At 40.1% G+C, this 27,343-nt stretch overlaps 1 protein-coding gene across 7 annotated transcripts; it reads left to right on the top strand.

Moving 5' to 3' along the window:
* Window positions 1-97: 97 nt before the first annotated feature.
* Window positions 98-27,319, top strand: RCOR3 (REST corepressor 3). 7 transcript variants are annotated; one of them, XM_074537124.1, is made up of 12 exons: window positions 98-116; window positions 1,019-1,075; window positions 7,113-7,190; window positions 8,670-8,722; window positions 10,456-10,617; window positions 10,946-11,070; window positions 12,513-12,609; window positions 15,258-15,476; window positions 17,143-17,220; window positions 18,006-18,063; window positions 23,210-23,451; window positions 23,881-27,319. In XM_074537124.1, the coding sequence occupies exons 2-12, from the start codon at window positions 1,027-1,029 to the stop codon at window positions 24,223-24,225; spliced, it is 1,506 nt and encodes a 501-aa protein (XP_074393225.1). In that variant the 5' UTR covers window positions 98-116; window positions 1,019-1,026; the 3' UTR covers window positions 24,226-27,319. The 7 variants fall into 7 exon arrangements, with proteins under 7 accessions (XP_074393225.1, XP_014119820.1, XP_005483106.1 ...); XM_014264345.3 differs by lacking the exon at window positions 98-116 and adding an exon at window positions 286-551; XM_005483049.4 differs by lacking the exon at window positions 98-116 and adding an exon at window positions 287-551 and having other exon boundaries at window positions 12,513-12,591.
* Window positions 27,320-27,343: the final 24 nt, after the last annotated feature.

Below are 27,343 nucleotides of genomic sequence, written 5' to 3'. Positions count from 1 at the left end.
GCGGCTCCTCCCGCCCTGGCCGCGGCACCACCGGCCCCGCCGCTCCCGCCCGCCGGGATCCCTGCGCCGCCGCCGCCGGGAAATAGTCCCCTCTGTGCTTGGGGCCCGCTGGCCGGGTGAGCTCCACGGCGCGGCGGCGCGGCCGCGGTCCGGGAGCGGGAGCAAGGCTTCCTTTCCTTCCTTCCTTCGGCCGCGCCGCCGGCGCTGCGGCGACATCCCCGCCCCTCGGCGAGATCCGGCCGGGCCGGCGCGGAGGGATTCCCGGCGCCGGGGGAGGGGGGCGCGGCGGGCGGGGGGGAGGAGGCGCCCGAGGGGGGGGCGGGGAGGGGGCAACATGGCGGCTCCGTATTAACTTCCCCCCCCTCGGCAGCCAGCGCTGCCGCCGCTCTCCCCCGCTCCCAGCCCTGGCATGCTGGGCACGATGGAGAAGGGCGCGGAGCTCTTGGGGGGAAAGAGCCGGACAGCCCCCAACGGCGCCAAGAGCAGCAGCCCCTCCAACGGGCACTACTCGGAGCCGGAGAGCGGCGGCGGCGACAGTGGCGACGAGCACGGTGCGAGCCTGGGGCCGCCCCGCCGGCGGCGGCAGGGGGGTGGCGGAGGCGGCGGGAGGGGCGGTGAAGCGAGCCGAGCCGCCTCCCCCTTGCCGGTGCCGGGGCTCCGCCGCTCCGTCCGCGCCGCGGCCGCGCGTGTGCGGGGCGGGGGGGCGGGAGCGCGCGGCGCGGCCCCGCGGCTGCCCCCGCGGTACTTAACGATGGGGAGGGAGTGTCTCCCGGGAGCCGCCGCCGTCCCCATTGTTCCGCTGGAATAAACTCCCCCTTCCGCCTCCTCCTGCCCCCTCCTCGGCGGTCGTCGGGGCTTAATCCGCGGCGGCGGCGGTGGGCGGGGGGAGGAGGTGGCTTATTCCGCACGGCAGCGGCGGGGGCTCCACCAGCCCGCCCGCCCGCCGCACGGCGGGAGCCTGGGACGGCGCCCGGGGACGCTCCAGCCCTTAATTTCTCTTCCCCCCTTTGCCTTGCAGATGTAGGAATGAGGGTCGGAGCGGAATACCAGGCGCGCATTCCTGACTTCGAGCCCGGTAAATGGCTTTTCGGCTGTAACCTGACATCTCCCGAGGCGGGAGGGGTGGGCTCGCCGCCGGGGCGGGCTCGCCCTGCGCTCTCCGGCGGCGGGAGGCGGCCGCGGGGCTCTATTTACGGTGCTTTCGAGCCTTTGTGTCGGCGACCCGGTGCCGGCGGCGGGAGGCTTGGCCGGGGCAGCATCTGCGCTCCGGGGGCGGGGGGCTCCGCGGCGGGGGATTCTCACTTCATTATCGGCCGCATTCTGTGTATCCGGCGGGAGGCGGTGAAGCAGAAAAAAGCTTGATTTTTTTTTTTTAATTTATTTTTCCCCCTCCCTGTCCTTAAACCTACAACCGTAAAAATTCTTTGCCGAGGGGTGATGGATGTTGTCGGGCACGGGTGGGAAGTGATGCGCCCTGCCGGAAGCGGAGCAGACCTGGCTGCTGGCTGGAAGATGCGCTCGGTGGGAAACTCCTGCTCCCGGTTTTGTGTGCTGTAGTAGCCGGGCTGGCCCCGCCGTGGCAGCCTGAGCTGCTCTCCTCCGCCTTCCTCGGCCCCCAGCCCCGCCCCGAGCGATGTGGGTACGCTCGCCCAGCCTGGTACTCGGCTCTAGCAAGTTAATTGCGGGAATGCTGCCGTGCCTTGCTAGGCTGAGCAGGGAGCGCCCAGAGCGCTCTGCAGTTTCGCTGTAGCGGTGGGTCAGATGAAGCCGTGTAGTTTGCTGCTCTCCAGGCAGGCTCCGTGGGTGTGGGATGATCTCTCACCAGAAGGGGATTGCCCCCAGGGTGCCTCCCAGGGCTGCAGCGAGCCCCTCGGGATGGACACAAGTCCCCGCCGGCCAAAGAAAAGGCCGGGGGAAGGAAAGCGCCAGGGCGGGATCAAATGAATGCGTGGTCTTGGCTTAAGGGAATGCCTTCCCCTAGGAAGGAGCACGCAGTCCGTGTCTCTTTGTTAATAAGGCTAATTGTTTGCACCCTGTATTTTTACGTTGCCTACAGAAAAATATACACGGATAAAAATGATGGTTTCCCACCTCCAGCCTGGATTTGCTTTTCCTATAGGCCACTTAAATTAGAAGAACACCTAGTGTTTGTTTTTCTTTTGATGAAATGAACCCTTCAGCCCTTGTAGGACAATTGAGGTTCTGTGGTTTCAATTTTGTAAACTGTATGTGCAATAGTACCATTACATTAGTAACTACAGAACTAATTTTATGCGCTCCTATAAGCAGACTTTTTTAGAGCTCCTAAGTGTTTCTGGGGGATGGTATTCAATTAATGCCTCTTTCTCCAATAACTAGGGTTAATATATACTCACCCTATCAGATTCCTTAATAATAGAAATGTTTCTTTAATAACTCCTGAGTTACAGCCATAATGTTTTATTATGAGTTATTATCCTTCTTGGTGTGTGTATTTTGCTTATTAGGGCAAGAAGGTAGTGATCTATTTTGGAACACCTAAGTCTTAAAAAATTAATTTAAAAATCCGTCAAGTTTAAAAGTACAGCACTTACCAAGTTAACAGATTATTTATCTGAGGAGATATCAGCAACATCTGATTCTTTCATCTCTTTGGTTTTTTGGTTGATTTTTTTTCTGGTGAGTTTTGAGGCATAATTTCTTAGAGACAAAATTCTGTGCCCTTACATTTAGGTGACTTTTTTGTAGCAAGTGAGGTAATAAGCTCCCCTTTAGTTCCAGGTTTGCATATATGGACATGGCATTGCATGTGATTATCTTTGTTTCTTCTTGGAATTGTTCTAATGCTCTTTTTTTAGGGTTTATCAGATACTTTAGAGTATGTGTTTATTTGCAGTACTTTTGAGTGCTGTTTTTTAAGCCCCTTGAGATAAATATGTAGGAGAAAGGAGTCAGTGAAGGGTAAAAGTAGACATAACTCTTAAGACACAAAAATCAGGCATAATAAACCTACAGAATACTAAAATGAGTGGAATAACACCAATCCTTGGGTTTCACTTGGCCTGTCTTGAAAAATAGCCATAAGCAATGCTCTACAACAATACACTGAATAACAAAATATTCATGATTAATGTTGTGATGGCAGTAAACATTTTTTAAAAATTTAATTTATGTATAAAACAAGATCATTTTTTAAAGAAAACATGCCACTGCTTCTCAGTGTCTCATGGAAGAAGTGGATTGTGGTTGGGGGCAAAATTAGGCAAAATTGACTTTAGCGTACTTTCTTACCCCCTCCACACCATATTACTTTTACAAGCAAACTTTCAGATACAACTTAAGAGAAGTAGAGTTTTTAATTTTCACCAACTGTTGCAGCAATGAGAGAGATTTTATCACTGCAAGAAACAAATTTAATAAGTAAACTTGGGTATTTTACTTTATCTAATTTGCTGAGTTAACATACCATCTCTTGCACTCAGATTTTTGTCTCCTCCTCCTGGTTTTCCTATAGTATTTTATATTCTTGGTGAAAATTTTTCTGCTTGTGCTTTCTGACCCACCTATAGATCCAAGGGGATGTTACAAAGCTGGTATCCTTATATTGTGGGTTGTTTGCATTCTTTTGGAAAGCACAGTAGAGAATGCACCACTCTGTTGTATCACCCACAGAGAACTGCTAGAGAAGTTTTATTCTACTCAGATTTAGACTTCACAATGGTTTTAGTATGCATTTTGCCTACTTAATGCTGAAATACTTCATTTCCCATTTAGCCTCTTTTCAGGGCTGGAGCTGGGGCTGTCAGGAAGAATGTTTTGTACCATTTAAGGTCACTTAGGAAAGCATTTGTCTGTATGTCTTTATAACTTTTCTCTCTATAGTCTTCTGATAGGAAAACAGGCTTTTTAAAATTGAAATTATTAAATAGTGTGGGGAGGGCTTAGTCTTAAGCAGAGGAAGGTACATTTTCTGCTGGAAACCAACATACTTGTGAATTGCCATGCTGCCCTGCAATGCCCTCACTGTGTCCTGTGTGTTTCTGAATGATCACTTTATTCTCGGTACCTGGAATCCTGCATTGAGCTGCACCAGCCGTGCATACCCAACTTGTGGTGTGGAGCTGCAATTTAGAGAGGGTCAGTTTGCTGCTGTGGTTTCCCTGTCCTGAAAGTGGTGCAGAGTGCCTGTTGGTCACCTTCAGCTGGCTGCATTTCCTGGCTCGTACTGGCAGAGGGGTGCAGCAGCAGCTGAAGTGCAAAGCCTCTTCCTCAGTGGCTTGGAGGTGTATTTTGGGGAGAGGGGGACTTGTTATTCTTCACATATAGCTCTTGGTCCTTCTCTCTTGCTTACTGGCTTACAGGTCTTCTAACACACTTTGCTTAATGTGTTGCAGGGTATTTCCAGCCCCCCTCCCTTGTAAATAAGGTGATGTTGCCCTTGAGGTGTAGCACAGCCTCTCTGGGGGTTAGGGCTGCTTCCTTGAGTGCTTAGGGCACAAAGGACAGGCAGGAACTTCCCAGGAAGGTAGGTCATGGTCTTGCATATGGAGATGATGCCTTCAGTTTTAGTTTTCATATTTTTCAGATTCTGTGCTGCCTTGGTGTGTAGTTCTGAGCTTCATATTAAGTGCTAGTAAGTTCTCTTCACAGTGTAGTTAGACAAAACAATCCTTTTCCAGCTTGAGAACCAAGGATACAAGGACCCAAGGTTACAACCTTCAGGCCCAAAAAGCATAAACAACAGTGAATTGAAGAGAGCAAACAAGGAGAAAGGGACTTCGTAACCTGAAGCTGCAATTGGACAATTAACCCCAATATGTAAATAGACCAAAACTTATAAAAGTGTGAAACCTTGTGACTGGTTGTCCATCTTGTGACCTTTTTGCATCCATCTTGGGTGTAGTCCTGGCCAGGCTCTTGTACTGCCCAAGGTGTATCCATTGAGGCCTTTTAATAAATACCTGCTTTATTCTTTTAGCTCTGTCTAGTGTCTGTTTCAGACCACCTCTCAAGGCATCAGAGATGGAGGGATCCCTGTCCTACAGCCAGGGACATGCTGTGCTGAGGTCAGGGTGCCTTCCTTCAAGCTACCTGTATGCATCTCATTATTCCTTTGTCATCCTGGCTTTTCTTTGGCAGTGTGAAGGTGCCACCTGAATGGAAGCAGATGTCTGATTCCTGCTGGGGACACAGCACTGTTTTGAAAAGGGATGTTCTAGTGGTTGTTGCTTGTTTGTCATGTGAGGGTTGCACCTCATCAGGGGAGTGTCACCACATACATGATCTCCTGCAGGCACAAGAACTCTGAAACGATTTTTTTTTTTTGCTTTAGTACTTGAATATTCAGTATCTGGTAATATCCATGATATCCCCTTGTCTGCAAGTATCTTAAGTTTAGATTTTTTTTCCTCATAACCTGAGATTCTAATACCTTCTCTGGTGGTCCTGCTTTCTCCTCAAATTAGGTAGAATGAAGCGCAGGGTAGTGGTCATTTACTTGTGACAAGAGAAATGTTGTGCCTGTAACAGCTTGCCCTGCTCTTCATGAAGTCTTGCATTCCTAATAACTACAAATGTCATGCTTTTTTATTCTAAAGTGGAATGTTATATTAAGGAGTTCATTCTTGTGTACCAAAAACCTTTCAGAGTTTAGGAGTGCTTATGCCTTGAACCTGGTGCTTTATGAGTGCATGTACATTCTTAACCTGTTACAGAGTTTATGCTGCACTGAAGTTATCTGTCTTACACATCTCATTTTGGAAAGGCGCAGGAGTTCTTTAATTAATTGTTTTCAAGTTCACAGTTGTGATGGATCAAGATTGCAGAGATGATAGCAAATACAAAACACTGCCAAACTGAGGAGGGAAGAGCAACAAAACATAGTACATAAAGGGAAAGCACGACACTGTTCTTTTTTCCAAAGCACAGGGTTTGGTTTTTTGTTTGCTTCAAACAAGATGTAGAGCCTAAATATAAAGTGTGTGAGCTTAAAATGGAGTGAAAAGTTACTTGTTTCACTGAATAAAAAAAGCTGTTCTTCTCCAATAAGGATGCAAGGATTTCTCCTCTGAGGGTGATTACTCAAGGAATTCATACTGACATTAGATTTAAATCCAATTGTTGAGCAATTTCTTAGCGAGATAGTGTTGTGAACAAATAGATTATAAAGGGGCTTTATGTTTTAGACTACATTTGTGCAATAGTAGTGGAAAGTGGCTCTTGAATGAATGCTTTTACAGTATTGGAGAGTTTGCTTTTACAGCATGTTTTCAAAAATCATATGCTCTGATGTAGTGCTTCAGTGTTTGCATCAGTGCTGCTCTGTCCCGATGGGTTGGGTAACTTGTATTGCTTCCCTTGCTACGTTGATGTGGGGGTAAAGAAACCAAAACCAAAAATTACTTTTACATCTGACTGCTTTCTCCAGCTGTGCAATTTGGTTGGCTGTGAATGTTAAAGTTATAAAATTAGAAAAATCAAAACTAGAGGGAGGTGAACAGAATTGTTTCTGGTATAGTTGTTAGTATAGTTTCTTCTTAAAAGGGATCAGTGATGGTGACTGAATTCTAGCTCGTATCTACTTTTGTTTGTTTTACGGAAGTCTAACTGACCACAGCAGGTCCTAGTCCTCCTATGATAGTGATAAATGTTAGAGCCCTAACAGACAATCAAACTTCGGGAGAACAAAGCTGCATCTTTTCCAACTTCACAGGGGGTGTATTTAGAGAAATTCCGCATTATGGGGTGGTGAGGCACTGGCACAGGCTGCCCAGAGAAGCTGTGGATGCTCCATCCCTGGAAGTGTTCAAGGCCAGGCTGGATGGGGCTCTGAGCAGCCTGGTCAAGTGGAAAGTGTCCCTGCCCATGGCAAGAGGTTTGGAACTAGAAAAGATTCCTTCCAACTGAAGCAATGCACTTCAGTGGTTTAATTGTGGTAACCAGGATACTGTCTAATATTTAGTTGTACTTGAACATCTGAAGAGTAGTGTTCAGATTCAGCCATTTGATATCTTAAGGAATTAATTGTGAATTAACGACCCCCCCCCAGTAGCTGGACTTATTACTGTGATTGGCTTTTGCTTACTGTCACATAGTTATTAAATAAATACTGAGAGTTACTTGTTTTCTTACAGGTGCCACAAAATACACTGATAAAGATAATGGAGGGATGCTTGTATGGTCTCCATATCATAATATTCCTGATGCCAAGTGTAAGTCCTTGCCTGCTTAGGAATTTGGGTGCTTAAGTAAACTAAATTGTTTCTGGTGTGCCTGTTTGGTCTTTATTTTACACACAGTGAAACTGCAGATAATTAAACACAAAGCTTCTTTTTCTTTATTTAGAGAGCTCCAGGTAAAGCAAAGATTATTTTCTCTTATGTTAGTAAAGTCTTTATTTCAAATCACACTGCCTATTTTGTATTATCATCATCATCATTTTCTGTGAAACCTTTTGTTATTAATTAAAGAGTAAGATATCTGAACATGAGGAACTTGCTGCTTTAAATTCCTGGGAGAAGGAGTTGCAGTGGATGAATTTAGAAAAGATTTGTTGAGGCCCACTTCAAGGGGAAATTATTACTGCTGTCACAGAAGGGAAAACCAAACATTTTTTCCCCTTAGGAGTGACCTGAAATACAGGAGTCAGCTGACTAAATGTTATCAGTTATCTGTTTAATCTAGTTTAAACTTGTTTCCTGTGCTAGAATTTCCCATATGTAATATAGGGGAGTAAACTTTGAGGATGCAACCATGAGAACCTCATCCTCAGGACAGTTTCTGTCTAATACCAGTAGTTAGAGATTTATGTCCCTCTATGTTTGAGGGAATGCATCTTTAACTACTGCAGAACAGTTAGAAATAAAATACAGCTGTGATTATTAAACACTTTTTTCAGTCCTTTAAAGTACAATTAGCTCTTTGCAGCAGCAGTGCACGGCAAGGGTATCCCTTGTCCAGTTCAAGAAGGAGGATTTGATTATTTCATTTTCTTGAACACACTTCCTTTCACCTTTTTAGTTCCATTTAATTTTGAGCACTAGAAGGTGAATTGGAAAACGTTTTGTTTAAAAATAAAGTGGGACTTAATTTCAAAATTATGAAAGTGTTCAACTCAAAGCTGGCTCTAATATTGCTAAATATGATCTTTAAAATTTTATTCCTTAGTTTTGTTATCTAATTATTGAATTTTCATACTTTCTATTGAAAACTGACTGTGTCATAGTTAAAATCCATATTGGTTAGTGAAAGCTATAGTAGTCTTGAGGATATGCATAATCATTGATATAGGATCTCCTTGCTGTAATTTTCAACATGTTCAGGAATACAAGCAGTAGAAGTAGTTAAATTTAAAGCTAACTCTGAGGGGGTTCCAGAAAGGCATAGCCTTTCAATAGCCAGCTAGTCTCTGCTATAAATAAATAAATAATGAGCCTCTGTGGTTTTGTTGTAGTAAAAATGTGAAAGAAGGCAGAATTAGCTTGTGTAAAAAGTTTGTAAAATTAATTGTTCAACAATGGTCACTGGGTTTATTTATTATTAATAAAGCTGTGAGTATATTTAACATTTTGGGGGACCTGGGCCTATGCAGTGTGTTAAAGCATGGGGAGACTTTCCCATGTTAGATTGTTAATTCTGTCATAGAGCAGAACTAAGTAGTAAAGAGTAATTCTGACATTGCTTTGTTACAGTGGATGAATATATAGCAATAGCAAAGGAAAAACATGGATACAATGTGGAACAGGTAAGTGCTGTGGAATGAGAGTGCTCATTTAAAGGATTTTTTTAATATAAAACTATAACACAACTTATTTTTCCCCTTGGTTACCATTAATTAACGCTGTTTCTCTTCAGGCACGGCAGCAAACACTGCAGTTAAATGGATCTGCATACAGTTGTGGTCTGGATTCTCTGCAAAAGATTGAGCTCTTTGTTTTCATGACATGCTCAGCTTGTAATGTGCACTTTTGAAAGGTTTGGTATGTTTCTTGATACACTGGGCATGTCATGCAATTGTGTGTGTATATTTAGCTAAAGATTTCTTAGGGAAGCAGCTTACAAATTTAAAGTTTAACATTAGAATGGAAATATGGTACAATTTTGAACCATTAATTGATAGGCACTGAAAAGGTTTCTTTCATATTGAAAAAATCCTGGAAGCCAACTTCAATTGAGTGGCTTTTTTCGGAGGCAGGACACCAGACTCAAGCTTTAGCTCTGAAAGTAACAAACAAGTTCACTTTTTATTTAACAGCCTTTGGCTACCATTCCTTAAAAAGTAGGGATAAAACTTTGCTGGTCTGCATGTAGTTCTATCACAAAATTCTTCATAAATTCATAAATTCTTCAATTAACCAATCTGTGTGAAAGTGAGGTTACCAGTTGCAAAAAAATACTTGCTGTACAATTGAAAAGAAGTTGTATGATCAAGTTTTGGAGGATGGAAGCTTGCTCATCAGCTGCTGTCTGCAAAGAGGCTGCCAGCGTTACAATATCCAGAATATACCTGTGGTTTGGTGTTACTTCTTTATGCCTTGACTTCTGTTAGGCAAGAGGAGGAACTGATGGATCTCAAGTCTCTGAGAGATGGATTTCCAAAATAACTTCTGGTACAAAACATTTGTAGACTCCTCACAATGGAACAGAAATTCTCCTTGCAAGAGGTGTTTGTCACTTGCTGTTGTAACAAGAGTTTTAACAGTTTGCTGTGTGCAGGTTGTTAGAATATGTGAAATCAGGAGATGCTGGTGATTTGGAGAGATGCTGGTGATCGTGTTTGTGCTGTGTGATTGAAACTGGGTGGATTACATTGCCCAATTCCCATGCCCAAATCTTGGCATCAAATCTCCCTGTGCTTCTCTGGCGGAAAGTCCAATGAACATAAAATCCTTTTAGACTGCCTAGAAATGAAATTGTATAAGAAAGTATATTTAAATTTCCCTTCCTTATTAGGCGCACATGACAAAGTGGCCATGCTGTTATTTGTGGATTGGAGAGTTGTAGAAAGGCCACTCTCACTTTGAACTTTCAGACTTGCATTCTGGATGATCCCCCAGCTGCTGAAAAGTATTTTTGTTAAAAAGTATCAATACTTAAAAGTATTTTTGTTTTCTTTCTTGTGTGGGCTGGTAATAAAGGCCTGTAAGGGGCTGTATAGGTGATATATGCCTGTAAAGTAAGAAAGCAGGTCAGATTTGAGCCTCTCAGCCTAGTTCAAGCTGCTCTAGAATTACTGCTGCCATGCCAACCTTAAATTGTCTGGCTTTCATACCATTAATAAAGTATAGATGGGCCCACTGTCTCCAAAGAGAATTTTGTAACCTATAGTAAACAGCCAATAAAATTGTAAATACATTTTGAGAAGGGATTCTGCTAGTCAAATTTTATTTCAAGCAGGTAAATTGCCTGTTTTTATTAACTTGTCTCAATGTTTTAGAAAATTGACTAAATCCAAAGAGGGACTATTTCTTTTCAAAGGCTCTCGGCATGTTGTTCTGGCATAAACACAATATTGAGAAGTCCCTTGCGGATCTCCCCAACTTCACTCCTTTCCCTGATGAATGGACAGTTGAAGATAAAGTCCTGTTTGAACAAGCATTTAGCTTCCATGGAAAGAGCTTTCACAGGATCCAGCAAATGGTAAAGTAATATTTTAATCAGAAGCATTAAACAGCTCAGATGCACTAAGAACAAAGGCTCCTGTTGGGCTAAAATTTCATGTTGATTTCTGTGTAAAAGCTTCAGGAAGAACCTTGAATATAAAATTTAATTTAATTTCATCATGTCTCTTGGACATGCAGCTTTTTCACTCTAATGAAAAGAAGCCTTCTCCCTTTTTTAAAAATGTATATGAAATATCTTACCAATGCATTTAAAATATTGTTTAAAGATGGTTATAAACAGAGCAAATTATAATTCTGAGTGGAATTTTAAATTTAAGTGTTAATCTGTTGATGAATTCTTCTAGCTCCCAGACAAGACCATTGCAAGCCTTGTAAAATATTACTATTCTTGGAAAAAAACTCGCTCTAGAACAAGTTTGATGGATCGTCAAGCTCGTAAACTAGCTAATAGAAATAATCAAGGTGACAGGTGAGTTTTGTGTTCTTAAATAGCTAACCAGAGACTGAAATCTTCCTAAGTAGAGATGGGAACTAATTTCTAGCCATTGTTTCAGTGTGAACCATGTGTTTCAGGTTTGAACCCCTGTTGTGCTATCTCTGGTTTTAGCAAGGGGTTTGGTGCCTGTGCTTTAAGAACTGTATCACTCCATTCTGTGTGAGTTGTAATAGGAGATGAGAGTGTTTTAATGGATAGCTGTAAAAGCAAGGATTTAGAACCTAAATTCTGTTACTGTCTGTGCAGGAGAGTGTTTTTGTGGGGGTGGGGTTGGAATTGTTTCTTGGTTTGGATTTTTGAGCTAATATGGAACTACAACTGAAAGTGCAGCTATAAAGAACTGAAGAGTTTCAATGCCTATGCATTGTTTTATAACAAAAATTTATATAAGTTGTTTTTTAGAAGACCTACAACTGCTATCAGAGAGAATTAGAGCTCAGAGTAGCTTTGTTGTCTTGCACAGAAGGGAATAACATTTCTCACAGTTATTATAAAATTAAAATTTTATTGTGCTCAGTATATGTAATAATTAACTTGCACTTTTTAAAAGGTGATATGTGTAGCATGTATAAGTAATATAATCTATGTTTATATGGGAAGCTGTAATTTTATGTCTATAGAAAATTGCTTAACTGGAGCAAAAGGGGTCTTTTTAATTATATGTTATTTTGAATAACTTCTAAATCTAAAGTTCATATGCTTATTTAGTGATTCTATTTCTGAAATATTGCAAGCTAAAATCAGTTTGCTTTTAAAATAGCAGTTTGGAGGGGTTTGGTAATAACTAGAAATTTTAGTTTGTTTTTGCATTAATTTATTCAGAAATTATATTGTCAGAATGACTGGATTGGGCTCCAAATTGACTGTTCTCTTTTTAACCTTTTCTTTGATTTAATTCAGTAAATTTCATTTCCCTCCCCTAAATTGCTAGATTTTAAGCGCATTGGTGAAAAAGCAGTCCCATGTTTTCCCATCATATGCCCTATGCTCCCCACAGACTTCAGCAAGGGTTTATTCACCTGGTGCAGTGGTTTGAAAATTGGTCTATTAAAACTAATGGGGCAAATGAAAGGTTATTTCTACCCTTGGTATATAGCTGGCCACATAAATGTTCATGCTGGCACAAGTGGTTGAATTGAAGAAAGGTGACACCAAAATTCTTGGCAGCAGTACCAGCACTGGTTAAAGTAACTTTGAAACTGTGGTTTTTGATTGCTTATTTATCATAATAATTACTAGAATTTAATACAGAAAATCATGCTTGTAACAGCTGTCTTTTGTAAACTACAAATAATTTTGAGATGCCATATTCTCAGAATAGATAAATTCAAGTAGGTAACCATTACCCTGGTGCATACTTAGATTTGGGTTTAAAAAGTAATAAAGTGACTAGCTTTTTTATAATCTGTCTTTAGTGATGATGACGTAGAAGAATCTCATCCAATGGATGGAAATGATAGTGATTATGATCCCAAAAAAGAAGCCAAAAAGGAGGTAACAGATAACTTAATGGTGAATGTCAGTTTGTTTGTTTTAAGTGAATGTGTTACTGTGAAGACTGAGTTGTAGTACAGAGGTTTAGGTTTCAACCTGCTGAACTCCCAGAGACTTTAAGCAGTCAGGATCTTGATGATTTCTCACTGAAACAAAATTGTATCATGTATTTTTGCCATTTTGTGGCTGTAAATGCATCTCTCATTGCCTCCACTGTGTCCTGAGAGCTCTTCAATTTTTGTGAGAGAAGTATCCTCTCACAACCTAGTAAAACAGGTTGTATTTGCCCTCCTTCAGTCTTGTTAATATGTTTACACTTTTACTGGTTGTGAAGTATTTGAATCAAAATGTTTTCTTTGAATTTTAAAATTAAATTACATTTTTCAAAGAACAATCTTTGTTGTTTGTTCAAAGCCACAATGAGGTGATGCATTTCAACTAATATGTGGTTTTACTGAGATGCTTTTAACTAATAGATGTAGAGGAAAAACATTTTTGTCCTAATGAGCACTTACTGTTAGCTTTACAGATGACTGCTGTGTTCAGGGTATGTTCAGGTTTTAGGAGTTTGAGTTCTTGTTCTAAACATTAAGCTATCTGTGAACATGAGTAGAAAAACACATATTTAAGTGTGTGTTTAGTTGTTTCTTTGATCAGCTTTAAGCATTTGTGTTCTTCCTAAATCAGCCAGTTCATGCTTCTCAAGAGTGAGAGGAGAAGTTATGCAAAACTAAAGCACTCCCATGAAGGGGTATCTTGGACTATGAATAAAACTTTGCACTTTTCACAAAAATAATATTGGGTAAGGGACTGATAAGTTTAGCTTCTGTTCTGAGCTTTACAGTGACCTTCAATGTATCCCTTTATCTACTGGCCTTGGGGGAAAAAGGACAATTACGCCTTTCAGTGAAAGAGTTCAGGATTACTTTTTTAACATGGGCATGTTTTATAGTACTTGCAATGTCACATGGTCTGATAATGTACCTTTTTACTTTTCTCTGTTCTAACAATGTCCCTGCAATCTAATGATTGGAGTTGCTGCCTTAGCCCTGTCTAAATAAGGGCTATTTTGCTCAATTTACTTGGTTATAGTTTGAATCATGACATGCAGTCCAGAATGCAAGTGGTGTGTTGATAGACTTCTAGGAAAAGGACAAATAGATTTGTAGTTTCTGATGAGCTGTTTGGATCTGCACAAGATAATTTTGTGACCTAATAGTTCTGGTAGGATTTGCATGCTTTCACTTCCTAAGCAGAATATAAACTGAGTAGGCTGCTTGAGCACACAGAGCAATGGAAACTTTCTGTTACCAGATAAAACAAATATAACCTAAGCTCTCTATTTTGGCAAGACAAAATTATGAGAGAATATTTTCACTTTAAATCCAGATTGAACACACAGGAACTGCAATTTCATACTGAAAGAGCAATGCAGAATCAAAACCCAAATAAGTATAAGCAGGGCAAAAGTAAACTTAACCTTGAATTTTTTACATGTCAAAGATGTAATGTTCTATATCAGTTTTCTGGGGAAGAGCACATATCTTAAGTGCTTTTAAGGTGGCCTCTATGAAGTCTGTGGGCTGGATTAAGATGTTCTATTAGCTGGGGAAGAGAATGTGGCACAAGGTCAAGTGTAGTAAAACATCTGAAGGCTCTGTTTGCTGCTCTGCACTACTACTACAGAAAATAATAATAATGATAATAATAATGGCTGCTGCACTTGGTTTTGCAGTCACTGTGATCAGATGACCACCTCCTCTTAACATGCATGGATGCCAGCAGGCAGGAGCAGTAGGGAGCTGCTTGAAGTAGGGAAAAGCCTGAATTCTCTTTCTGTTCTGCTACTAAGCATTCCTTTGAATTAGAATATCCTTGCAGAGCAAGTAATTTTTGTGTCTCTGCTCCTGGGCTATAGGGAAACTACTCAGTTGCTCTGAGGGAGTCACATACATGCAGAGAATGTTTAGGTGCCCACACATACCAAAACAAAGACTTAATTTCCTCTTTGCCATTCCTTTCCTTTCCAAAGAAGCAAATAATCAAGGCCCATGTTTTCTAAATTACATAGATTTTTATAAGGACTGCAGGGGTATGTCCATACTCTCTCTTCCAAATCCCAGATCAGCTCCTCCCCGTCCCCCCAAACCAACAGTACAGTCTCTATGTGGAGAGTGCTTACAGCAGGGAGAAATGTGATTTTGCATTCTTGCCTGGCCTAGTTGAATTTGTCATTCTTCTCCTTTAGTATTTGCCCAAATTCTTCATATCTGATCAGAAGTAAATGTGTAAAGTCACTGATTATTTGTTTTAAAAACGAGATACATACATGTATGTTACTTATGTAAGAGATCCATAATGTTTGCCCTCTGTCACAGTATTCAGACTGGGATTTCCATACCATTTACTGTATTTGTGGCCATATTAAAAAAAAGTTTTGAGAACTGACCTTTCCTAGAGTAATGCAGGCTTGTCCAGCAGATGACTGGTATGCTCCAACTCATCTGCAAGACATAGTTGGATACTACATGCAAAGGAGGATGTTAGCTTAAGTTTTATTTGTCATAAATACGACATTACAATGCTATCTGATACTTCATTCTTTTTAGTAAAGTTGTATACAAGATACTGTTATTCTTTAATGATTTATTTCTTGTAAATTAAAGGGCAATAATGAGCAGCCTGTTCAGACCAGCAAAATAGGTCTGGGTAGAAGAGAGTATCAGAGCTTGCAGCACCGCCACCATTCCCAGCGTTCCAAATGCCGGCCACCCAAAGGCATGTACCTGACCCAGGAAGATGTGATAGCTGTTTCCTGTAGTCCCAATGCAGCCAACACAATTCTTAGACAGCTGGATATGGAACTAATCTCATTAAAGCGACAGGTACCATGGGTTATTGGTCTTGGTTTGTTTTTTTTTTTTTTTATCTCAGATTGTTCTGATTTGTAATGGTTTTGAAGATTCTGAAACTTCTTTAGATTCTGTGAAGATTCTGAAACTTCTTTAATGTGAGTCTTCCTCGTTTTGTTCCACAGTTACCACCACAAATGCTGGATAGTAGCTGCTCTTCAGTTTTGTTTTTTACGTTCATCTGCTCTTTTGGATAAAATGAAGCAAGATTACTTTTTACTTTTTTTTTTAAAAAGGGTAGCATTAAAACAGTACTACAAATTTGGGGACAGGAAAAATCAAAAGTCACATTTGATTTGAATTTTTTTTTTTACTTTGTTAGAAGTATTTGTTTGAAAAGCAAAAATGAGACCAATGGAGCAGAGGAAGTTACATTTGTTATGCTTTAAATTGTAGCCATTTTTATGGACGTCCTTTCCCACATACTGTGAAAGTAGGAGAGGTGTGTGGAACCTAGATGTGTGCACCTAATTATTCCTGTGTTTGAATTGATAAGTTTTCTACTTCTTATTAAATTTAGAAAAGCTTTTTAGTCTTCACCTTTAAAAGGAAAATTGCCTGCATCCTTTGCATGAAGAAATTAAATTTTGGCATTTCAAGTTGAAACATGTAATTATTCAGCTTCTAAGGGTACAGTAGTTGTGTGCATGCTTGCTTTCTAGGAGCGATGGGGCTACAGAGTCAAGGCTTATCTTCTGGAATTTCTGCCTCCTTATAGAGCTGCCATGTTGCAAAATCATGGAGTGAATAAAGGGTTTTTTTCATGGGGTTTTTGCTCCCTTATGTTCTTTTACAGGAGAAATAAGCTTCTTTCTGTCACAGCAGGACTCTGGGGCTAAATAGAATAGGTGGGTTTCACTCTTTAGCCTTAAGTGTAGGTGAGTTTCAACCTTGAGGTTGTGTTTCTCTTTTCTCTTTTTTTTTCTTTTTTTCTTTTTTTTTTCTTTTTTTGCAGTGATCTCAGAGATGCAGCCTTTGGAATCCCCCACTGAGTTGTCTGCTTTTGTGTCCATGCTTAAGAACCCTTGTAATAGCTGTGCACCATAGTATGCAAAACTATTTTCTTACCTGTGTTATGTGCTTCAATGTCAGATTGAAGTGGTTCATAGATATGTATATGTTCAATTTGGAAGGTCTGTCCTTTTTATAAACTAAGAAATATTTAGAATAATTTAAAGAATTAAATTAGAATGATCTCAGGTCAATGAAAAGCATCTGTCAGAAGGAACTAACTGAAAACTCATGAATTTATTTTTTTTTAGAAGGAAGAAGTTAAGTTAATATATGCAATACATCTCACATGTCTAAGAATGAAGTTTTGTGTCTAGAGTATTCTTAATTCTTCAAGAACCTCTGCATCCTTATCAAAAATTACTTGTTGTGAACAGCTTTTAATATTCTTGCAAACAAATTGTTCTTTTGAAAGACTGGCTTAATTTTTTTTCTCTATAGTAAACTGATGTGTTTTGTTTTGGTTTTTTAAAGTTTTTTTGAAACAGTTAAAAGTAGTGAAGCCTTAAACCATAATATTTCTCTTTTTAACTTAGGAGGTACACTTGTGGCAATCCTAGTGAAGATAAATGTGTAAAGTGACCAACTTTCTTTGTGGAGCTGATTAACTTTGTTGTTTTTGACCAAGGTTCAAAATGCTAAGCAAGTAAACAGTGCACTTAAACAGAAAATGGAAGGCGGGATTGAAGAATTCAAACCTCCTGAGGTAAATCAGAACTAACACTGAAACTTGTGGCCTTGCACTTACATTAGTGGGAAGCTGCAGAAATGTGTTTTGCTACAGCCTGGTGTTTGCACTCCAGCAGCAGCTTAAACAGGATCCATTAAATTACATGCAGGGGGGAGTCTGGCTGCTTTACAAGAAATCAGTGGTAGGCACTTTTTAATGGCAACTGGTTGAAAAAAAGAAGCAGAAAAAACTGAAATGTCATGTCTGTTCACAGTAATAGGGGGCTGAAACTGAGCCCTGATACATGGGGGCTTTTTGGATTAAAAATAGGTAATGTAGATTGCCAGTAATAAATGGTGTTCTGTGTGAAAATGTGACTATATATACATTTTGGCATCTAAAATGAATGATCTATTACTACTGAAGTTCTGGTTCTGCTTGTTTTAAAGGCTTGGATGTGCAACATAACATGAATGCAAAATGCTCTAAACACCAAGTCCAAATAGTTTAGGTAAATGTTACTGTAAATTCAAACTCTGTCTGCATAAAGATCATTAGCTTGTGCATAAGTTATTATGTAGCTGATACTAATAATTACAATAAAACAGAGGAAAAACTGCTGGCATAGTTTTAAGCTTAATTCCATAAACACTATTTCCTCTGCATAAAAGTGATCTTAAACTATAAATTTTTTGCTTATAAGCAAGAGGTTGTTACCTGTTTTGTAAACTGTAGTGCAAGTAAAATAGATTGATGCTCAGATATCTTGCAGCTGTTGAAACAACCTAATGATCTTTGTGCAATTTTTCTAATTTTACTAGTCTAATCAGAAAATCAATGCCCGTTGGACCACAGAAGAGCAGCTTCTTGCAGTACAAGGTATGTTAACACTAGCAGCAAGTTGAAATCTGATGCAAAGGATCTGAAAAGGTGCTTAGACTTATATTTGTATTTCCCTCTAATGCAAAGCTGAACTTTATCTGATCACGAGGAAAACAGCAAAACTATTGAGAATATTTAGAACATTTATTCAAGCAATTTGCTATTAGGCTTTCTGTTACCCATGTTAAATTTCAAAGAGAAAAGCTATGCAGCATTTAACAACTGTATTAGTACCAGAAAGTCCTTTCATCATCTTCTAAATCACATTACATGAATTTCTCTAATGTGGAAGACTAAAGCAATTGTTAAAGTAATAAAATGTGAAGCATTTAAGACATCTCCAGTATCCTAAGGTAGGAAAAAGCAGAAGTAAATCTGCTTTACTGTTGCTTTTCTCTGTTCATGAGGGAGTAATGGGCAGGTATCTACCCATCAGGCCTTTTAAGACTCTAGAGCTGGATATGGATGTTTGACTAAGTCTTACTGGGCTAAAACCCCAGCATTTTCTGATAAGCTATTCATACAGTTTATTTGCATTTATTTCATTTATATAAAGGAAAAGTGACTCTTGTATTAGCATGCACTGCCAAATCAAGGAACATGTAAGGGAAATGTCTGGAGATGTTGTCTTGAAGGCATGTGTTGACTCACTTATGGGGATCATCTTTTATAAAGATAATAGCTCAGTTATATGTATGTGCTTTATTCCTCTGTATTCTTCACCTTGAAAATGAGAGACTAGGTTTTAATATTAAAATATTCAGTGGATCAGGATATCAGTGTAAAATTGTCAGGTATGCCATACCTGGTGCTTATTTATTAGTCAGATGACTGAACCTAAAGTTAGGTTATTTTGATGTGTGAATGGAAATGCAGAAAGACCTGGTGAGTGTTAAATCATGCCTTTCAACTTTCATACTTCATGCTTGGATTTGCATCTCCAAACTGTCCTCTGTCCTAAGTTCATTCTCTCACTGTTGATAAATACGTCAGTATTTTGTTTCCAGATGCATCTGAAGGAGATGTCTCTAGTATGATAGCCTAGTAAAGACAGACTTGCTAAAAGAGTGGGGAAAATCCAGGGTCATTGTGCCTGCCTTGGAAAGAAAGGATTCAAACCATCTTGCCTTTTAGTTTCGTTATTGGCATTCTCTCTAAGCAACAGTTTGGGAAGTGATAAGAATACAGTCAGTTTTTGTTAAGCTATGACACTGTGACCAACAAGACAAATAACTAGAGCCTGAACAAAAGAGAGTGAGGGTTGGTGGTGACTCCTTGGAGAGAAGATCCAGACTTCTGGTCTCTAAGGATGTGGCTCTGTGTTTTATAGAGGTAGTCAGCCTTAAGGATGGGTGAGAAATCTGTTTTCATTGACATGTGCTTATATGCATTGTTTCCTCTGTGGACCCTTTCCCTCGTCACCATATAAAATGGAGATGAGAGAGAATCTTAATGACAAGAACAAAGTGTTCTAATTATCCCTCCCTTACTCAGTGCTTGCTCACTCTCCTGGAATGACGGCTGTCTCCCATGCCTCAGGCTGAGGACCCTGATTTCTTGCTTCAAAGCAATTCCTTGAGGTGGTAGACTCTAGGCATGAGGGAGCCATGCTGTGTTTTTTCTGGGTTTGTTTTCAGAAGGTAGCCACAGTTGCTCTGCTAAAAGCTTCCATAATGTGCATTAGGCTTGGATTTGAACCTTGACTTGAACATGGGGACATTTAGTTCATACACTTTAAAACAGATTTATTTCATTAAATGTATTGGTATATTTTGGCATATGCTTTTAATAATTTTACAGAAATCACAAGCATTAAGCAGGTAGGTGGCACTTACATGATTTGTTCACTTGAATTTGGACTATAATTGACCGAGGAGATTGTAAATATAATCTGCAGTAATATAATTTTGGTACTGTTTTTTGTAAACATGAAAATACTTGTTATCTGCAGTCTAATCTCAAGGGATTGCCAGTAACTAAGGAAGAGGTAATGAGAACCTATCTTAAAATAGAGCTGTGTGTGATCTTAAAAGCAGTGTGGGTACCTGCAGTGGGGTTGTGGACTCAGATTTACAATCTCTGAGCCGGTATATTCACAGTATAATTTATCAGCTATCAGTTCAACTTTGAATAGTTGTTGAATGTAATGGGCTAGTTCATCAGTTAGTGTTCTTAAATTACAAAATTTTATGTACAGAAATGTACAGGAATGATCATATTTTCAAACTAAGATGTTGGCCATAAAAATGCAATTGCAAAAGTGTTTTAACACTTGTTTAAGACAACATATTTGCATTGGAAAGCTGTGCATGACTTTCATGGATTGCAGGGAAAAACAGTTGGGACAATCAGGATGTAACTCTACATAAGATAGTTGCCAGGAGCACTGTAATCCCATCACAGGGGAGCTGCAGCTCCCATTAACTATTTCTGCCTTCTTGTGGTGCTGTATGATCTTGCTTTGCACCCTGATTAATATTGTGTTGGCTGTGCTGTACACCATGAAGCAGTGTAAACAGAGTCAAACTTGGATTTATGAGTTTCTCCAAGAGACATTCAAGATAAAATGCTGTAATCAAGAGCATGCACGTGTTCCAGTGTACCTTTGCAGCTGGATGAAGTTCTGAAGAGCTTGAAGGATTCCTATGAGCTGGGCTGCTTTCAAATGAGCTGGGAGAAAACCATTCATTCATACATGGGAAGTGAGGCTATGCAGTCCTCCTTTTTGAGCTTCACTTTCATCAGCCTAATAAAATTATTGAATCATGGTTTGAACACGTGATAAATAATTTGGGGGTCTTTAGCACTAAATTTGTATAAGGATGCATAAGATATGTGCACCAGTTTGACAGGGATGGTGACTTGGCAAAAACTTAGAGATATGCCTTCACCTTAGACATTAAAGTTTTATAAACACACAGTGAATTTTCTCTATTTCTTATGTGGCTTGAAAGGCTTTTAATACGTCATTGTGGTAGAGCAGTGGTAATAACATTGAAAAGAATCCAAAGTGACCAGTGCTGTGTGCAGCTAAACTAAGGAAATTTTAGTTTATTTGGATTTTCTTTTCAAGAGTTGGGTTCTCAGTGAAGGCAAGAACACCTTGTTTTCAAGCTGTTTGCTTGGAAATAGACTTTAAGATCTTATTTTTTGTCAACTTGAGTTGAAGATAACCAGCAGGCTCAGTTGTTTTGCAGATTAAGGGAGGAAAGAAGTGTAGCCACCATAGTAACATAAAAGGCTGAAATCACTAAAAGTCCATATTAGTTTTCTAACAGAAATGTGCTTTGTTCTGCTGGGCACCTTGATCACTTGATTAATTGTACAGGATGTTAGATATATTGCAGTGGATGTTTCATGTTCATTATAAATCAGTAAGGGTGGTAATGGTAGGGCAGACAAAGAATTTTAAAATACTGGAGGCAGTGTTGTGTGGGCACACACAGCTTTTAAGGAGTACGGCTGATACCTTGTACAGCTGATAAAGCACAGAGCCAAATCCCTGTCTTTGCCTTGCCTGGATCCATGCCTTCCCACGTGGCTCTGAAATCTTTCCAAGGTTCCTGCAATCAGGAGGGTTGTATTCTTTTGTATGCCCCAGAAAAAGATACTAAATAATGTAGCTGGGCTCCTGACAGCTGAAACACCAGCTTCAGCCACAGAATTTGTTACTGTCCTGGAGGTGAACTTTTCTTTTAAATTGCACAGAGTGTACATTACCACATCAGAAGTGCCTAATAACAAGGAAAGTAGAAAGGAGCAGAACAAACTGAAGGTCACACTCTTCACAATTAAGTTGAAAAGGAACATAGCTTTCAGATTTGAAACAACTCTCACTTTCTGAACACTTCGCTTCATTTTCTGAAGTGAGGCATGAAATCAGGCATAAATTTCTTTTCCTGTAATGAGAAAGAGTGCCTGTCCTCTAAGAACTGTAATACGTTCCAAATGAGTTTAACTATCACAAGCTTCACAGGAGAAGTCAAATTGTAATCCTCTCATGCATAACTGACAGCAAAAAAAAGCATTCTGTTTACTCAGTCTGGAACAAAACTGGTAATTTCTTCAGGTCTCCAAACTTTTTGACACTTGTAATTAAAAATATACTTTGTGCAGCTAAAAGCTGTGGTCTAGGAGGTGGGAGAGGTTGAGGATTTTTTTTCTTAAGCAGGAGAGGGGAAGAAATAGACACATGACCTAAATATAACAAATTATATATAATATTTATTATAATTCAAAATTTAAGCTAAAAACAATGCAATGTTGCACTCTATTTTTTGTATTATATGCAAATGTAGTTTTAGAAGTATTTAAAATATATATTGGGATTTTCTTTTGAAGTACTCATAAACAAAAGTGACTACTGATGTCAGTACAAAAATTAATGAAAAGAACAACGCAAAGCTGACCTGTCATGCTGCTTATCAGTAGGAGATTTAATCATGGAGGCTTTTGCTGGGCCATCTTTTAAGCAGGCGCTCGTAGCTTAAATATATTTACATTCTCCAAGGTTTGTTGGGCAGGCTTTGTGGGGTGAACACTTGGCAGTTGCTCTGTGTGGCCTGAGTAGAGTGTCACAAGTGCAGGAATGAGCGATATATTGTGATTACAGAGCTGTGCTCTCTGTTCTGCCCTCTGCCACTCCTGCCCCACTGGCCGTGGGAAAGGGCCCTGTGCATGCAGCTGGTGTGGAGGGAACCTGTAGGAGCTGTCGGTGTTTGTCCCTTGGTATTTCTAGCATTTTGTTCTGTTTACAGCCATTCACACGTGCTCAGTCACCCCTCCTCCCCTTCTGAGCTGGTCTTGGGCTTCTGCCCTTACTGTGAGCACGCTGAAAGACTCACTCTGTTTGTCAGGGACCAGATCTCTGTGGTTTTAGGTTGAGAGGCTTGGTGAGTAAGCCAGGATCTTTAAAGAAGAATGGGTAATGACTTTATTAAAAAGTTCTTGATTTGTGTGTTGACAGCTGTGCTATTAAAAATTACTTTGTTTTAATGAAAATTGAGGCCTTCTCCTAATTGAGAAGTTCTCCTAATTAGTGAGTCCTCGGTTTGCAGGTCCCATAGGTTCTCTCTATAAATACATCACACGTAGCTGTGTCTGACTGATTCTTCACAGCTATGTTATTTACTTTGCCTTCCAGGTGTCCGAAAATATGGTAAAGATTTTCAAGCTATTGCAGATGTAATTGGCAACAAGACTGTTGGCCAAGTGAAGAACTTCTTTGTAAACTACAGGCGTCGGTTTAACTTAGAGGAGGTATTGCAGGAATGGGAAGCGGAACAAGGAACCCTGGCTTCTAATGGTGATGCTTCTGCTTTAGGGGAGGACACAAAAAATACTTCTAATGTGCCATCAGGAAAGAGCACTGATGAAGAAGATGAGGTGTGTTTTGTGTACCAGAAATAAGTAAGCATGGGTTGAGGAACAGCATTTTATGTAGTGATAAAATATAAGGTTAACTGGTGTGGAGTGGCAAACCGCATTCTAAAGAATGATGATGAGCTTGCATAGAACTTCAGCCAATGTCGTTAACCAGCCCGGGAGCAGGACCGCACCTTTGATAGTGACGATCACGTTACTGTTTTACTGTTAAAATACACTTCTTGCTCTAGAAGAAGACTTGCTTTGTAAATATTTTTAGTTCTGCTGTCCATAATGTTTTGGTTGGTGATTTCTTTTCAGTAACTTCTCGGTTCTTTGGTTTGATTTTTTTAAATGCTGTTTCCTGTGTAGTGGCCAGTGGCAGCCCAACCGCGTGAGGTCCCGGCCGGACCGGCCGTTCACACCGTCTTGTCTTTGTCCTTTGTGCAGGCACAAAGCACTCCGGCCCCTCAGTGTTTAGGCCCTTCACCTCCAGCACACGCCTCTGCTCCGGCCCCTGCCGCTCCCGTGGCAGCCCTAAACCAGCCGCCCCCGTTACTGCGCCCGGCGCTGCCCGCCGCTCCCGCTCTGCACCGCCAGCCGCCGCCGCTGCAGCAGCAGGCGCGCTTCATCCAGCCGCGGCCCGCGCTCAACCAGCCGCCGCCGCCGCTCATCCGGCCCGCTAGCTCCGTGCCCCCCCGCCTCAACCCGCGGCCCGTGCTGGGCGCCGGCAGCGGCCAGCAGCCGCCCTCGCTCATCGGCATCCACACAGAACCTCAGTCCACTCTGCACTGAAGGAGTGCCGGCGCCGTTATGCTGACTCCCGCCTTTGACAAATTGGATCCATGTACTTTTTTCTCCCCTTCGTTATTCGGAAAAAAAGAGCGAGCCTTCACAGGTATCAGACCAGTTTTCCAGAGGAGCGAGCTAAGAACTAGACACGGAACGACGTCAATGACCACCTGTATAAAAATATTTTTATGCCGAAGACTTGTACAGCAGAACAATGCCTACACTGCAGCCCTCCTCTGTATGAATAACTGTTGAAGGAAGCTAACTTCTTAAATGAATAAATGTTCAACACACCAAGATTTTGTTTAACTGATTTTTACTCTATTTATTTTATTACGGTTCTTTATAGTCAAGCATCTAACTACAGGAAAGTAGTCTGGCAAATCTAGACATAGATAATATTGTAGGAGACTTAAATGTAGTGTTGGGGTTTTTTGTGTGTGTGAATTTAATTTTTTTTTTTTTTTACCTTTTAGCAAAAGAAAATAATGGCTTTAGATTCAGAATGTTTGACCCTGTTTAGATAACAGCATTTCACACACTTGTAAAATGTAGGTCTTCTCTCCATGTTTTTCCCAGAGCATCTTAGCTTGTTTTAAAAGGTACTGGCTTATTAAATGCTCCTCTTTCAGAGTAATCTGAAGACTCAGTGAGCTATTGTACCAAACTTATTAAATCTCATGCACATTCTACTCATAGAATTAACTGGAAGCAGGAGTCCAGTTTCTTGCTGCAGTCCTTTGGGCTGGGCAGGATAGAGTGGCGGCAGCTTCCACCGCCCAGGGGGATGACAGGACAGGAACCACCTAGCAAGAAGTATTAATTTAATTTGTTATTCCGCTAATTCTTCTAATGTAAGTACAGTAGAATTGCAAGAATTCCATTCCTCTGAGAATGCCTGTCTGCAGTTCGTGTATGTTAGATCACTGATACCTTGCTTGAGCATTAATGAGGGAAGTGTAGAGGCTGGTGGTGCTGGTAGAGTATCATGAGAGTAGTTACCTCCTGCCAACCCAGTCTTACTTTTAAGTGATTATCTCTTGACTCCTGCTATATTTCTGACAAAGTTGATTACATGAGCTGAGGGTATTGGGGGAAGGACAAAGGTGTTTATTTTATTGACTCAGTAAAACCTGCATATAAATATTAATATTGCTTCCAAATTATAGGAGTTTGAAAGAAACTCATTTCACTGCATTCTCATCTGAAATCTTGATTGATGCCTAATAATCTTTCAGGATGTGGGGTTTTTTTGTGGTTTTATTTGTAAAAGCAGATGCCTCTAACCTCCAAGTAAACCAGGCTGCAAATATGAGTAGCACTGTTTGAAACCATGTGATCTGAATTAAGCTATTGAAGAATAATGCATTCTTGATTATGTAATAATATTCATGTTGACTGTTGTACTATTTTGAAAGGGTTTTTTTGCTTATAGCTGAAATAATGTCTAAAAGTCATTTTGACTCCTTTTTGTTTTTAACTAGATTTGCCCTTGACTAAAATGAGACTTCTTATGCAAATGGGATGTGCTCTCCCTAGGTTTTTTTCACAGATAAATTAGGTGGTCTAATGATCAGTTTAGCAGCTAAAGAAGATCTTTTTTTAATGTGCAAAGGGAAGTTCTTGTACTATCAGATTCTATTTCATTTGAAAATCTAGTATTAAAGTTTGATAGTTGTAACCTGAATTGAAGTGTTGACCTTTTATGTTTTAGTTCTTCATTTTAAAATACTCTCAAATCAAACTTGAGAGATTTTTCTTTCTGAAGAGCTTTCACTGGTGTGCTGAGGTGTCGTGCAAAAGGTCTTTCTTACAAATTTTCTTTTGCCTCAGAGTAGGTGCTTAGCCACTATGTGAACATCCACTGATCCCATGTCTAAGTAAAGCAGAATTTTAAAACAAGCACCAAGGAGTTAGTGGTCATGGAAACTTGTGTTCTGGGAGTCAGGAGTCTTTAGTGTGCCCTTGTTAGCGGCACACAAATCTGGCTGCTCTCTGGTCTTTAAAACCAATAAAAAAAACAAGATGGTACATTTTTACAGTTTAATTGTTAACAGTGGTAAGATTCATCTTTGTGATTTTTCTTTTTTTTTTTTCTTTTTTTTCCTTTTTTTTTTACTTTAAGCATTGAGTCTCCCAGGTGTGTGTATTGTACATCTGCTAATTTTTGTCTTGTCTCTTGTCGATAGACTTCAGTATGCAGAATGTTGGGTGTTACAGGACAGTTGGCCACCACCAACTGCCATGAAACTGTTCAGTACATTGTAATTCCGTTTAATCTTGTTTAAATATTCTATAACTGGGCAAAGGTGCTGTATTTGAAGGGGGGAGGGAGGGTCAGAGATAGGTAGGGTAGTATTTCTTAATTTACCTACACTGTAGCACACAGTAGGGAACTCCTAGCATTTGTAGTACTAAATAAGTATGTACATAGCAAAATGTCTTTATTGTGTGCTTTGCAGAATATGTGCAGACAGTTTGCACGTCCTGTTTTGGGGGGTAGGGTATGTTTTAAGCAGTGTTTGCCTGGAGAGTGATTTGCTTGCTGCTTAATCAAAGGATTAAAGTTTCAAAGAAATCTGTGTCTTCTATTTTTATGTACCTTGTAATGGTCTAATATGTTAGGGCCCTTATACTGTGATTCTCTTCTAAATTCATTTCTATTTTTTTAAGAATTAGAAATAAAATTATACAATGGTGTTGATTTCAGTGGGAAATTTCTTTTGCCATATCTAGTCTCCTGTTTTGTAATGTAGTAATGAACTCTGACTTCAAGGTTGGCTTAATTTTGTCACTTTAAAAAATGTACAATGTTTGCACACTAACGGGCAGAGAACGTGTATCCTACATTGTTCAAAGCTAATGTAACTCTACAGCTTTTTGTACAGTTTATTTTAGTTAATAAAGCCAAACGGTACTAAAAAATTACATTTTACAAATGCAAGGCTTAATCAGAACAACATGTATTCAAGAAACAACACTTGCAAAATATGGATGTACAAGAACTATCAGATTTAATTGTTGCACTTTAAATCAGAATGGGTACAAAGTTGAGCAGGTATTTCTGCATTTAATAAAACAATCACTAAACATTGCACATCATAGTAAAGCAGTTTAATTT

This window comes from Zonotrichia albicollis, chromosome 3 (genome assembly GCF_047830755.1).
Source record: "Zonotrichia albicollis isolate bZonAlb1 chromosome 3, bZonAlb1.hap1, whole genome shotgun sequence".
NCBI classification, from domain to species: domain Eukaryota; kingdom Metazoa; phylum Chordata; class Aves; order Passeriformes; family Passerellidae; genus Zonotrichia; species Zonotrichia albicollis.
The sequence above is the reverse complement of the archived record's forward strand: the minus strand, read 5'-3'. Positions and strand labels throughout refer to the sequence as shown.